A 14733-nucleotide genomic window follows, 5' to 3' on the forward strand; every position below is an offset into this window, starting at 1 on the left:
TCAAACAACAAATGTGTCAAAAATCAAACAAGATAAGAACACATAAAAGGAATTTTGAAAGCAGCGAGGCATCACTGTCTGAGGAAGACTTCTAAAAGAACAATATCAGGAACTTCTACAAAACTTTTAAACAAACACTCCAAAAGATCACCTACTTTCAGCTTCAAAAATGTGGATACAAAATTAGCCCTAATCAACTAAGAAAACTGCGAAGTACTAATAATTTATTTCATCGAGTAGTTAAATAATAAAGAAAAAATTTCTCCAATAAAATCTCGGCTGTTTTTACACAAATTCAGAGCCACCCAGCATGACTGAAATACAAAATAACATTAAAGCAAAAAAGGCAACCAGGAAGGGAATGTAGAAAACTGCAGATATTGGGACAATAAAGAAACTAAATGGGGGCTTTCAAAATATCTGGGAAGCAGAAGCTATACCAGAAGATTGGGAAAAGCCATTAAGTCATTCTATTCACAAAAAAATGATATAAAACTGACCCTGGAAACTTATAAGTAACAAACAAATTTTTTTCAAATGAATTACATAAGGGACTGGAAAGCTGACAGAGTCAGCAATTGCGAGAGTACTAACTTTGATTTAAAAATGGGCAATCCTGCGCTGTACAAATTTTAAATCTGATATTTACAGTATTTTATAGAAGAATTAGAATCAAAAGCATTTTTAAATTGTGTAGTCCACAAAAGAACCATCGAATGACAGAGAAGCAGTATTCACTATCTCAAACGTGTTAGGAGTGATAACAAATCATCAGCAATAATAAAAGACACACTGATAAATATAAAATGTTAATTTACATTTTTAGGTGAAATCTTCAAACATTTTGAGATCAAAACTGGTGTAAGATGGATGGTGCCCATACATGTTGAATTGTGTCCTAGAAAAGGTGGTCAGACATTGACGAAAATAACAGAAGAAGAAAGAATTTTAAAAATCATAACTGGGAGAGAGGGTGATAATCTGAGGATTATTGATTGCTCGGCTTCTGCAGACGATCTTGCTATTTAGCTGAATCTATAGAAGAAGCAACAACACAGACAAATATCCCACCAGCGATAGTTTCTAAAGCGGGCTATGGATATCTTTGGAAGAACAAAGTATGTGACAGACGCGATGGTATATACAGTATGTGTTCAGGCCGTAGGCAGTTCGCTCCGCGCTCTTGTTTGCCCAAGTGCTGAATAAACCTTCGTTAAGTGGGGTTAGTGTTCGTCATTCATCTAACTACACCTTCTTCTACATGGCATTATTCTGGTGGATACGCTGGGTATTGGAACTTGTGATAGCGCACATTGTCGACGACACAGTGGCTCCCATCAGGCCACGACAGAGCCGGCGTTTACGTGGCGAGAAATCTGAGTTAGAGCCATATTCAACAGATCGCAATCTATTGGAGACAGAAGAAGGAGAGGACGTTAAGATGACAGTAACTGTGTGCCTCCACATGGGACATCCTTCCGAGTTCTCTGGAGCCGATGGCCAAGAACCAAACAAGTGGCTAAAGGTGTATGAGCGTATAGCCAAATTTAACAAATGGGATGACATCGTATGTTTGGCTAACGTACTTGGAGGGCACTGCCAAGCAATGGTATGAGAACAACGAGGAGACGTTCACGAGCTGGGAAGTATTCCAGGCGGAACTGAGAAATTATTTCGGCGAAACACAACGAAAGATGCGCAAGCCTGAAGATAAATTAAAGTGCAGGGCACAGCGTCCAGGACAAACTGCAGCATCCTACGTTTAAGACATCTTGGAGCTGTGTAAAATAGTGGATCCTAGAATGGAGGAGGAAGAAAAGGTTGCACATGTCATGAAGGGTGTTGCTGAGGATATGTATCAAGCACTACTCCTGAAGTTTCGACAGCAGACGACTTCATAAAATGTTGGCAGTATATCGAGACAATGCATCGTAAAAGAATTACGCGCAAGAAGTTTGAGCGGCTTTCAAACGTCGTATAGATTTCAGAGATGGGGGAAGAAACTGATTTCACAAGTGTTCTTCGTCAGATAGTGAGGGAGGAAGTTCAGAAGGCCCTTAGATTGCACGGCGAGCAAAATACTGAGACGCTTCAAGAGGTCATAAGGGAGGAAGTGGATCAGACATTGAACCCAATACCTCGTCCTTCACTTCCCTTTAAAATGGTGAAAGAGTCGAGACCCAGGCGACGTTACATTCCTAAAATGCCGCATGAGGAACCTGTTTGGGCACCAAGGAAGACTGACGTCTGGAGGACCCAGGATAATCAACCAGTATGTTTCTACTGCGGACAACCGGGACATGTGGTGCACTATTGTCGAGAAAGGAGGTGGATATTTGATGATGCCCGCGCCAGAAGACAGCAGACCGATCTTAGCCGACGCCAACTCCGGGACGACGGAGATGAACAAGAAGATGTGGGCGCAGGACGACGTAGGTCACCATCGCCGCAAGATAGCTGCTGGAGAGGACGCTCGCCAACACGCCGATCAAGGTCTCCATCGCAATTTAGAAGCTCCAGCCGATCACCTAGCCGCCGCAACCTGGCAAACTAAAGGGTGCGACCTTTCTTGGAGGTGATGCCGTCGAAGAGAAAAATACTCCGCCATCGATCACTACAAGAATGATAAGAAACTATGTCGATATCCTCGTGGATGGACGACCAGCCAAAGCTCTTGTGGACTCTGGAGCATCATCTTAGTCGTTTCGGAGAAGTACCGTCACCAGTTGCAGAAAACCGTATTCGTCGACAGCAAAACATCTTTGCTGAAGGTGACTAATGGGAAATGTAAAACCGGCAGGAAAACGTGTCATTCGCGTGGGTATAAGTGGCCACACACAGCCCTTAGAATTCATCGTCTTACAAAAGTGTAGTCATGATGCCATTCTCGGATGGGACTTTTTTAAAGCTTCTCAGGCAATTATAGATTGGGGTCGCTCGTAGATTATGCTAGACAATATGAGATACTGTGAACAGGAAGATGCGAATCCGAGTGTGTGGAGACTATGTGTGCTGGATGAAGTGATCATTCCTGCAGTCAGCGCTAGAAAGGTAACTGTCACGTGTCATGTCACGCATGAACCCATGGATCTTGTAGTGGAATGTAAGAGAAGCATACCGTTGAAGAATTACCTGGTCATCCCAGCCTCTGCCGACTCATTCAAGAACGGATCGGTGAATTGTTAATAGTTAACTGTCACCGAGAACCGCAGATCCTTCTGAGACACATGTGCATAGAAAACGCTGAGTCGTTAATTGCAGAACAGCTGAGCATCATAGAAGCCTCCCATGCCACGTCTGTGGGCGAAAATACCGCTACCACTACGAGAGAAGATCTTCTAGCTCGACTATCACCAGATCTCACTAAGAAACAACAGAAGAAGCTACTTGCCATTCTTCAAGAGTTCTCTGAATGCCTCAATCCCAGGTGAAGAACAAATTAGACACAATCGACGGTGAAGCACCGAATTAGCACTGGAGACCATCAACCACTAAGCCAGAGAGCCTACTGTGTGTCAGCAACGGAACGTCGAATAATTCCCGATGAGGTAGAGAAAATAATGAAGAATGACATCATTCAGCCTTCACAGAGCCCATGGTCGTCACCAGTGGTTCTCATCAGAAAGAAGGATGGCAGTTGGCGCTTTTGTGTTGATTACAGGAAGCTTAATAACTAAAAATGACATTTACCCTGTTCCACGAATTGACGATACACTAGATTGTCTGAAGGGGGCTAAGTCTCTCTCAGCCATGGACATGTACTCGTGATACTGGCAAATCGAAGTACATGAGGCTGATTGAGAAAACTACATTCATCACCCCTGAGGGAATGTATCAGTTTAAGGTAATGCCGAGTGGCTTGTCTAATGCACTAGCAACTTTTGAACGGATGATGGCTAATCTTCTTAGTCACAAGAAGTGGACGATGTGACTTTGTTATTTAGACGAAATTACAGTGTTCTTAGAGACATTTGATGTACACATAAAAAGACTGAGGGCCTTTCTAAAGTGTCTCCAACAAAGCGGACTGAAACTTAATCCTAGAAAATGTATCTTTGGAGCAAAAGAAATCAAAATACTTCGACACCTTGTGTCAAACGAAGGTGTGCGGCTAGACCCTGAAAAGGTGAGATCTGTAACGGAATTTCCTGTTCCTGAAAGTATTAGAGATGTGAAAAGCTTCCTCGGATTATGTTCTTGTTACCGTCGTTTTTTCAAAGATTTTTGTATCAAAGCCAGACCACTCCAAGAGTTGTTAAAAGCCGATGCTAAATTTGTCTGGGTGGTGCTCAACAAGATTCTTTCGATGTGCTGCGAAAAGCTCTGACTACTGACCCTGTACTTGGTCTGTATGATCAGAGAGCACCTACAGAATTACACACAGATGCCAGTGGGTATGGGATCGTTGCCGTTCTGGTGCAAATTTCGGATGGAAAAGAGAAGGTTACTGCCTAGGCTTCTGGGACACTTACAAAAGCCGAGAGAAACTACTCAACTACAGAAAGAAAATGTCTTGCTGTAATGTGGGCCACGTGCAAATTTCGACAGTATCTCTATGGAAAGCCATTCACAGTTGTTACAGACCATCATTCTCTTTGTTGGTTGGCAGGTGTAGAGGATCCAACAGGACGATTCGCTAGGTGGTCACTACGTCTTCAAGAGTATGACATTACCGTAGTGTACAAAAGAGGAAGAAAGATGCCGACTGTCTCTCAAAAAACCCTTTGATCCGTTTCGAAAGAGGTGGCTACCAGTGATTCCTAAACACATGCGCTTAGATGTTCTACAGCAATTCCATGACACACCTGAAGCCGGACATTTAGGGTTTATTAATACATACGATAGGATCCGCTAGAGATTTTTCTGGCCAGGTTTATTTTGGAGTGTCCGTTACTATATGTCGCACTGTCGAGAGTGCCAGAGGAGAAAGACAGTTCCTCAGAAACCATATGGCCGCCTCATACCAATTCCACCAGCCGAAACGCCTTTCCAGCGTGTTGGGATTGACCTCCGCTGACGATTTCCAACGTCTGCTGGTAGAAATAGATGGATTATTGTTTGCACTGATTATCTAACACGCTATGCCATTACAAAAGCCGTGAAAACAGCCGAAGCGTTCGAGGTAGCCAAATTCATCATGGAAGACATTGTATTAAAACACGGTGCCCCAAGGTCGTTAATTACGGATCGAGGAAAAGTTTTTCAATCGAATCTTATGACAGACATAAACCGTCGGTGCAAAATTACTCATCACATGACGACTACCTACCATTCGCAAACTAACGGGCTTACTGAACGCCTTAATAAGACTTTGGCCAACATTCTATCAATGTCCGTCAATGTTAAGCAGAGCAACTGAGATGAGGTGCTACCTTTCGTGACGTTTGCCTACGACATCGCCAAGCAAGACACCACAGGATTTACGCCATTTTTCCTGGTACATAAGCGAGAGGCTACGACGACGATGGACACTGTGTTTCCGTTACATCCTGATGACGTGGACGACGACTACATCGGCCAGGTGTTAACCAGAGCTGAGGAAGCTCGGCAGTTAGTTCGACTCTGCACGCTGCAAGCTCAAGAAAACGATCGCCGAAAGTATGACGCGAGCCACCGCCCTGTTGTCTACCAGCCTGGTGACCTCGTCTGGATCTTCACTCCTGTTCGGAAGGTTGGTCTTTCTGAGAAGCTCCTCAGGCGCTATTTTGGACCTTACAAGGTTGTAAGGCAGTTGTCTGATGTTACTTATGAAGTTGAAGATTTCGACCCCGACACAAGACGACGAAAGATCAGAGATACGGTCCGTGTCCTTCGAATGAAGCCCTATAAGGATCCTGCAACCCAGGGTAAATTTGAAGCTCCAGCGACAGGCAACAAGCGGAAAGGCGACGAAGAGCGTATAACGTTCTTTCTGCACGTTAGCGCCAAGTATAACGACATCACATCTAACGTTACCCTATGGGAGGAATTTTGTATTTGAGCTTGTGTTTACCTATCGGATAGAGGCTAATGAACATGAATTTCATATAAGTGGCAATTAGGAGAAAACTGAAAGGCTTTAATTTTGTAAGTAATGAAACTAGTAAAATTCGCGTAAATGAAATACCAAACGGTCGCCAGCCTAATTAGGCATAATAATCTGAAACATGACGTTCAAGAAATTTAAATATAATTTTGCAAAAGGGACTTTAATTCTACGACTACCGGACGAACTGAACAGTATATAGCAGTAGTTATCATTTGTATGAAATGGCAATCACGGAAAGATAAATAGCATTTTCCTCCTATTGATAGTAATTACTATCTCAATCATTAATTAATTCAGCAGCACAATGTTATCAATGACATCACGAGACTAAAATTGGGCGTGGAAAGAGTCCTGGTCTAACTAACACACACACCACAAATGCAGATAAATAACACTGTAAAAACTCTTTTTTACCCTGTCTCATTTATGGAAATTCTTTAGGTTTCTTTTCAAAAGTAATATTTAATTTAACTTTCTCATAATGGAAAAGAATATATTGGGGCTCATAAAGTATCTACAGGCAAATTCTGTAACTGCTTCAGAGACAAATTGCATCACACTAATGTGAATTTCTAACCTAACTTGAATTTGTTTATATTTCAACACTATATAGTAATTTATTCAAATGTTATTCTCAAATAAAACTTCAGAAATTAGTTCATGGTAATATTCAAAGCAAAAATCAATTTTCCTGTAAGTCAAATTATGTGGCTTTTCCATTACCTGTGAAGCATGTGGTTTAACTAGCAATATTTATACACTTTAGCACTGAAGCTTTGGCATATTCAAAGTAGAAACTGTTCAATTATATCCAGAAACAAGACACTCGGTCTTTTGTACTTTTAGGATAGGACCCTAAAACGGTTTTATGATCAGGACAATTCCAAAGTTCACACACATGTTTTTATCACTGGAATTATTATTGAAAAAGCGCGCACACAAAGATATTAGTCCATACTAAGATACATATCTGATTTCCTTTAGTTGGTGGAGCAGTGGCACAATAGTGGCGGCAGGCACGTGGCAACTATCTGGTCTCACCTCTAGACATTTAAGACTCTTTTCAGATTTCTCCTTGGCGACGTATTAATCATTTTTGAGCCATTCCATAATACAAGAGCACCATATTACAGCCAAAATCGCGTTCGAGGCAAATTCAACATAAATCGGCTTCCGAAAGCCTCGCTTGGCACCCACGGTGTTGACTGTACAACTGTTGGCCACTGACTGCATGATGTTGGAGTTACAAGCGTTGCGGCAAAGGAAGTTATAAGACCACCGCCAGGGCGAACGTCAGTGATTTGGAGTCGGAGTATGCAGGACCGATGATTCAATCCCGAACTAGGAGGACGTAACACCGAGACGCTTTTCTCTTATGGAGGGAGCAATGGCGCTATTACCGTGCTGTAGTGGCTATGATGTTAGACTGTTGCATGGAGGGTCGTGATTTCAACACTCACCTGAACTGTAAAATTTTAATTTCTATATTCGGTTCGAGTACCCACAAATCTCAAGAATCATTGTACTGGAATGTTCTGTGACTGTATATATACCGTATGTGTTCTGGCCGTAGGCAGTTTGCTTCGGCTCTTGTACGTGCAAGTGCTGAATAAACATTCGGTAAGTGAAGTTAGTGTTCGTCATTCATCTAATTACACCTTCTTCTACGTGACAATATGTTTATTCTGCTCCTCAACTGATAACGCACTACACCCCGCTTTCATCTTCACCTGGATGTATTTCGTATGGCCTTAGTCGCCCCAACCTCCAGAATAGAGGAGTCATTGACCAACAAAGGCACTTCTGCCCACTGTACGCCGAACTGCAGAGATATTATAATGGGTGCAGTAACACGGGCATGGGACGTTGGGAGCACATTGAAAAGCACCCTTGTACTGGTGAGTCACGGTACATGTTCGTTCACACGTGTGGCTACAGTTACCTCTAGAACCACACAGAACGATGCAATCGACTTGCCAATAGGGCAACATTCAGACAGATAGGGGAGTATTCTCGCGTGAGGGTCATTAACAAGGGGTGAGGTGGAGCTCCTGGAACATGTGCCATCTGCTCTCACCAGCCTATGGTATTTGAATCTACTGTCCAATAATGTGTATCTGTTGGTTCTAGGCACTTCAGTGCGAAACCGTGCGACTGCTACTGTCGCGGGTTCGAATCCTGCCTCGGGCATGGATGTGTGTGATGTCCTTAGGTTAGTTAGGTTAGTAGTTCTAAGTTCTACGGGACTGATGACTTCAGATGTTAAGTACCATTGTGCTCAGAGCCATTTTGTTGGTTCACCTGTAGCACGTCATATGTGCCCTGTAGCTTCAACAAGACAATGTATCACGCTATCGTTCCAGAAGTGTTCTAGAGCATGGTGTTCCCCCTGAGATGATTCATAGTGTATAAGAAACACTCCACTGTCAGGAGAGTGATGATGTATCCTCAGAGATCACATGACCCCAGTCCATCGAATTAAATTTTATGTTACATAGGAAGAAGTGCTTCCGGGCATGTAACAAGATGATACACGCCTGTGGGTAGATGTCTGTAAATTAGCTGCCCTGTTTCTTTTGCTGGGAATTTCTTGAGTGTTCAGACTAGTTTGATCTTGACTGTCATGGTTTCTCCTCTTGTACCTTCATCTCTGACTACTACACAATGATCTGAATAACTTGTTGGATGTATTCCTACCTCTATCTTTCCCTACATTTTTTGTCCTCTACAGCTCCCACTAGTAACATAAGAGTTATTACCTTGTGTTTTAGCACATGTCCTACCATCACCTCCTTCAACTCCATGTTAACAACGTATTTTTAACCTCGTCTGCTCTGTGCAGGAGCTCTTCATTTCATATCTAATAAGCCCATTTAATCATCAAAGCCCTTCTGTAATTCCACAAATGGTTCGATTGTCTTCCTTTCCAGTTCGTTTGACAAACTGATTCACTTCTGCACAATTCTTCTTTCCAAGTGTATATTTCCAGAAATTTATTCTTGTAATTAAGAGCTGTGATAGTAGGATCCTTTTAGTGAGGAATGTCCTCTTTACCTAGCTAGTATGTTTATTATACCGTCATTACTCCTTGCAAGCAATTGAAAATGTACCTCGGATAATTAACCTAATTACTAACTTTTAATTTTAAAAACAACGTAATTGTCTTCATAGCTGTAGCCTCTCAACAGAAATTTTCTAGCAAATAAAATACAACTGTCGTTGCACAGGTCTCGGCAGTGGGTTGGTGGCGCCCTCTAGCTTCATAGCAGTGAAATCATACTTCTTGAAAGCACGAGGGCGTGCCGTCGGCATGTCTATGGCGGGTGGCAACGTGGGGCAGATGGTGATGCCACACCTGGTGCGCTTCCTGCTGGAGAACTACGGCTTCAGCGGCGCCATGCTGGTGCTGGGAGGCGTGGCGATGCACCTTCCGGCATGCAGCCTCCTCTACCAGCCGCTGGAGTGGCACGCCGAGCGCCGACTAGTCGCCGGTGAGCTGAAGCCGCTGAAGGGCGAGCCAGACACTTCCACAGATCGCACTGCAGTGGACAAGGAGTCGCCCAAGGTCCGGCAACCGAGGCGTTTCGCGTCCGTGGCGTCACTAGCCACATCCGAGCTGGGCGACATGAGCGAAGCCATACCTGTCGATAACAAGAAGTGTCTACCTCCCGCTAGCGAAGAGGACCCAGGCCCTATCCAGCAGAGTGAGTACCGACGGATATGTTTCAACATCTTGTCGCTCTACTAGCTGTGACGTTAGTGATTCTCAGTCCATTACCGAATAGAGCAATACATGAGTAATGCGTCCTCTGGGCCAGCCCCACAATGGCCAGCTGGTATGCTGAACTGAATCTTGCTGTCCTTATTAAGGGTGAATTCCAGTTACTGCTTTTCTTACGCTGTGTCGCTGTTCATGTAATGGTCTAATGCAATTATTTGTCTATATTTGGAAGCATGATCCACCTCAACTGTTTTTTCGGAATAAGCTAGATACAGGTACCTCTCGCGTTCTATCCAATGTTGCTGTATACTACGTTCTGTTTGCCTGAAATAATAGAAAGTGCTTAGACAAAGGATCCAATATGTGTTACACATTTGAGTCCTGTGTCATTATTAACTGGCCTCATCAGTTACCACTTTGACGGTAGTTTGTGAAGTGTCCTCGTAAAAGTCAGTTAACCTTTCCTCGCAAAGAGTAAAAAAAAAAAAAAGGCAAAAACGCAATCAATTACAAACATTTGCAGTTTGGGTAATAGCTTTCATTAATTACTACCGGAAACGTTATATCATAACAAGTAATGCCTGAGTAGGATTTCCCAAATAAATTACCATGTAGTTGGTTATCATCTCTGTAAACGGTAGATTCATCTCACATACTATGTTGGAAACCAATTTTGTAGTTATTAGTTTATAACCATGGAATCTTCCATGCAACCACTTGTCACAATCAATGCCAACTTTACTCAAATAAGTATACAATAGGAACTATAACATATGTCGGAAGTTTCGGCATCTGATTTTGACATAACCGACATCAAACTGTCATTTTGATCTATATTGTATGTCTGTCGTTGTTAGTCTTTACTACTAATATTTTATTAATCACAAAAGAACCAAAAACACATTTTAGAGTTCATATGAAGTTGGTACTATATGTTAATCTACAAGTAGTGTTATGGTAAGTGGCTTCTCATACTTAATCCACCTTAACCAATAGTTGAAATCAAGTTTCTACTGTGTCCTTGTTCCTTTCGTTACTTATATCACCTACATTACCCCCTTGGAAAAGCCAATCTCTAATGACCTCATTGGTGATGGGGTAATAAGTACCAGTCTTCTTTCCTTGTTGGAAACGTTCCCCTGCAGTAACTAAATGATAAGGCAGCTGTGTATTATGAAGAATATTGTATGAGATTTATCCAACTGAAACCAACTTACAAAATTGTAACTTATGGACCTAACATCTGAAAATTTATACTAAAATAGCCTGCTACATAGACTTCTTCCATGCTCATTATAGATCTGATAATGGTTCCTGGACCGTGAACATGCTAACATTCATCAGAATGTTGTTGCATTTGTAAATAATACAAATTATTAAACTAACTATTTATCAGTTTTTATGTGTATCTGAAACAGTTTGTGTATCCTGATGATACAGATAATTTCTTGCAACGTCTCATGTTAACGAACCTGAGTAATACGTCCTTATGGCTTTCCTATGACAATGTAAGTCTCATAATATGTCATATAATAATGGTCTATTTATTGTGAGATATTACATTAAAAGTGGTACCATTATCACCTTACTAAATTGTATTGATCTAAGCTTATATTCAATAACAAGAAACTGTTTAAACGAGGAGCTCCAACTACATCTACATGATTATTTTACAGATCACGACTAGATGCTTCTTCGAACCACTTTCACTTCATTTCTGTACCATTCCACTCTCGAACGGAGCGCGGGAGAAAGGAGCACGTAAATCTTTCTGTGCGAGCTCTGATTTCTATTATTTCTTCATGAATATAATTTCTTCCTATGTAAGAGGACGCCAACAGAATATTTTCGAGTTGGAGCAGAAAGATGCTGATTGAAATTTCACAATAAGATCGTGCCGCAACGAAACATGCCTTTGTTTTAATGATTGCCACCCCAATTCACGTATCATGTTCGTAGCACTCTCTTTCCTATTTCGCGATGATACAAAACGAACTGCACTTCTCTCAACTTTTTTCAGTGCCTTCCATTAATCCAGTCTGACACGGATCCGACACTCCACTGCAGCACTCCAGAAGAGGTCAGACAAGCATGGTGTAAAAAGTTTCTTTAATAGATCTGTTGCACTTTCTAAGTGTTCTGCCAATAAATCATAGTCTTCGATTTTCATTCTCCGCAACATTATGTATGTTATTGTTCCTGTTTAAGTTTTACGTAATTCTAAGCCTTAAGCATTTAGCTGAAGTTACAGCTTTCAGATCAGTGTCATTTACAGTGCAACCAAAATTTAACGGATTTCCTTTAGTATTCAAGTGGGTGTCTTCACACTTTTCATTATTTAGAATAAAGTACCACTTCTTGCACCATGCACATATCATGTCTAAAAGTCCGCCACCGTAGCTGAGTGGACAGCGCGCCGGCTTGTCATGCCGGAGGGGGGGGGGGGGGGGCAGGTTCGATTCCTGGCTGATTTGGAGATTTTCTCCGCTCAGGAACTGGGTTTCTGTGTCGTCTCCATCATCATCATTTCATCCTCATCGACGCGCAAGTTGTCGAAGTGGCGTCACCTCAAAAGAAAAAGACTTGCACCGAGTGATCAGGTCTACGTGGCGGGAGGCACTCGCCACGTGACATTTCATGTCTAAATCACTTTGCAATTGGTTTTCGTCATCTTATGTCTGTACAAGATGGTAAATGACAGCACCATCTACAAACAATCCTTAACGTTGAAAACATTACTGTCTAGGACTGTAATGGTTCAAATGGCTCTGAGCACTATGGGACTCAACATCTTAGGTCATAAGTCCCCTAGAACTTAGAACTACTTAAACCTAACTAACCTAAGGACATCACACACACCCATGCCCGAGGCAGGATTCGAACCTGCGACCGTAGCAGTCCCGCGGTTCCGGACTGCAGCGCCAGAACCGCTAGACCACCGCGGCCGGCTCTAGGACTGTATCCCTCATTTAAAATATCATGAAAAAGAAGGAAACTTATTAATAACTTTCATATTTAAATTAAATGACATACTTGAACCCAAGTTAAAACTGAAACTTTAAATTCAGAATTCTGACTGCCTTTTAAGATTTTCTGTAAAACCTACAGTCACTTCATTCTGTGAAATTTCTTACCTCCTCGCAGTCCAATGATATTTCAGTCACTGTGAAACGTATGAGTCTATTGGTGGACGGCCATGCCTCATATATAGTTGCAATTGATTCAGTTAATTAAGATCCATGTCATATTTCAGTCAGTTGACGAATATTGGATGCTGATAACATTCGTGATGTCAGTGACAGCAAAGAGTGAGCCACTAAAATGGTCTTTATTTCCTCCTATCTGTGTAGTTACTTATTTGCTCGATATGCATTGTGTAGTAGGAATCTGATGGAGTCTTAGATAGGCTCCACGATAGGTGTGGTAAGGCGACCAGCCCCCAGAGCTCCCTTGGAGAGATCAGCTTCCAAACATTAGGCCGCTTGGAGCAGGGAACAGCGACCTGGGTACTGAGCGCCACATAGACGTTTACGGGTACTGTATTGTCTGCCTCGGCGCTAGTATGGCGTGAGCAGAGAACATTTCAAAACTAAGACAGTGCGCTGGGTGGTCTCCTTTCTCATGGGAAGCTTGTTAGCTGTTTATTGCTAAAAGTTTTTTCTTCTCCCCTGTGGGAAGTACGACAGATAGGCACAACTCCACATGGAGCGAGAAATTCTCTCATTCGCAAGGCGGGAAGGAAGGTCATTGGGTGAACTACAAAAAAATCAATAAATGTCCATTTATTTCGAAATTTCAAATGCAGGAAAACAAATCACAGGGCACATAAAAAGATATATGAGAAGTGGAGTTTGAAGCTTAGTTTTCTCACAGGTGTCTACTTCTGAGGGCAGCTCATTGGTAACCTTATAAAACATTCGTTAGGTCTTAAGACATATTATGATCAGTGATTCTTAGTGGACCCTTCTGTTTGCGAAATATCTTTTGTGTGGGTTCTGTTCTGAGTAAAGAGGAAAGACACACTTTTTTGGACACTCTGGGTGGAGACGTGGAAGCCGTTTTTCTGGATTTTGAGACATGGAGAAGCGGACACTGTGAGGACACTGACTTTGGAGATATAGCAAAATTCAGACTTACATTTTTAGGGGGCAGCCCATCACTCTGTGGCTAATGAATAACACTTAGCAGCAGGCCCGACCGCATGCATGACTCGACTCTCCAGCTCGTCAGCTGTGGTGGGAATATCTGGCAATCCAGGCTACTCAGGATGGAGCGCAGTTGGTTAGGTCCCGTTATTTAACTCTCGGTCAGACGTTCGAGGGATCATCCATCTCCAAACAGGGTTTTCAATTTGTGTGTGTGTTTCATACAACTTTCTGAGATGATCAGAGCAATCACTGCACATTCATCCATACTTTTTCGAGAATGTGTAGTTATAACGATAGTCACTCACATCACACGTGTTCTTTGTGGACTTCGCCAAATCAGCCTAGTTCTGGTTTAAATATGGTTTAAGGTGAACACTGGTTCCCATCAGATCACCGAAGTTAAGCGCTGTCGGGCTGGGCTAGCACTTGGATGGGTGACCATACGGTCTACCGAGCGCTGTTGGCATGTGGGGTACACTCATCCCTTGTGAGCAGACTGAGGAGCTACTTGATTGAGAAGTAGCGGCTTCGGTTTCGGAAACTGACATACGGCTGGGAGAGCGGTGTGCTGACCCTGTGTCCCTCCATATCCGCATCCAGTGACGCCTATAAGCTGAAGATGACACGGCGACCGGTCAGTACCGTTGGGTCTTCATGGCCTGTTCGAGAGGAGTTCAGTTTAGTTTAGTTTTAGTCCCGAATTGGCACTTCCTTTCACTCTGCCTTTTATTAATGACTTTATTGTGACATTTATTGCTTTCTTGATTATGCATGTGCTAGTGAGGAGTAATTATTATAAACTGAGACCAATTTGAGCCAAGGCTTTTTATTCATTT

At 42.5% G+C, this 14733-nt stretch overlaps 1 protein-coding gene across 1 annotated transcript in view; it reads left to right on the forward strand.

Moving 5' to 3' along the window:
* LOC126088228 (monocarboxylate transporter 13-like) overlaps nt 1-9776 on the forward strand; it is a 59091-nt gene extending 49315 nt beyond the window's left edge. Inside the window, exon 5 of the mRNA XM_049906356.1 lies at nt 9256-9776. Within this exon, the coding sequence (XP_049762313.1) occupies nt 9256-9776 (521 nt within the window). The remainder of the gene's footprint in view (nt 1-9255) is intronic.
* Nucleotides 9777-14733: the final 4957 nt, after the last annotated feature.

The sequence above is a fragment of the Schistocerca cancellata genome, chromosome 6 (assembly GCF_023864275.1).
Source record: "Schistocerca cancellata isolate TAMUIC-IGC-003103 chromosome 6, iqSchCanc2.1, whole genome shotgun sequence".
Taxonomy (NCBI): Eukaryota; Metazoa; Arthropoda; class Insecta; order Orthoptera; family Acrididae; genus Schistocerca; species Schistocerca cancellata.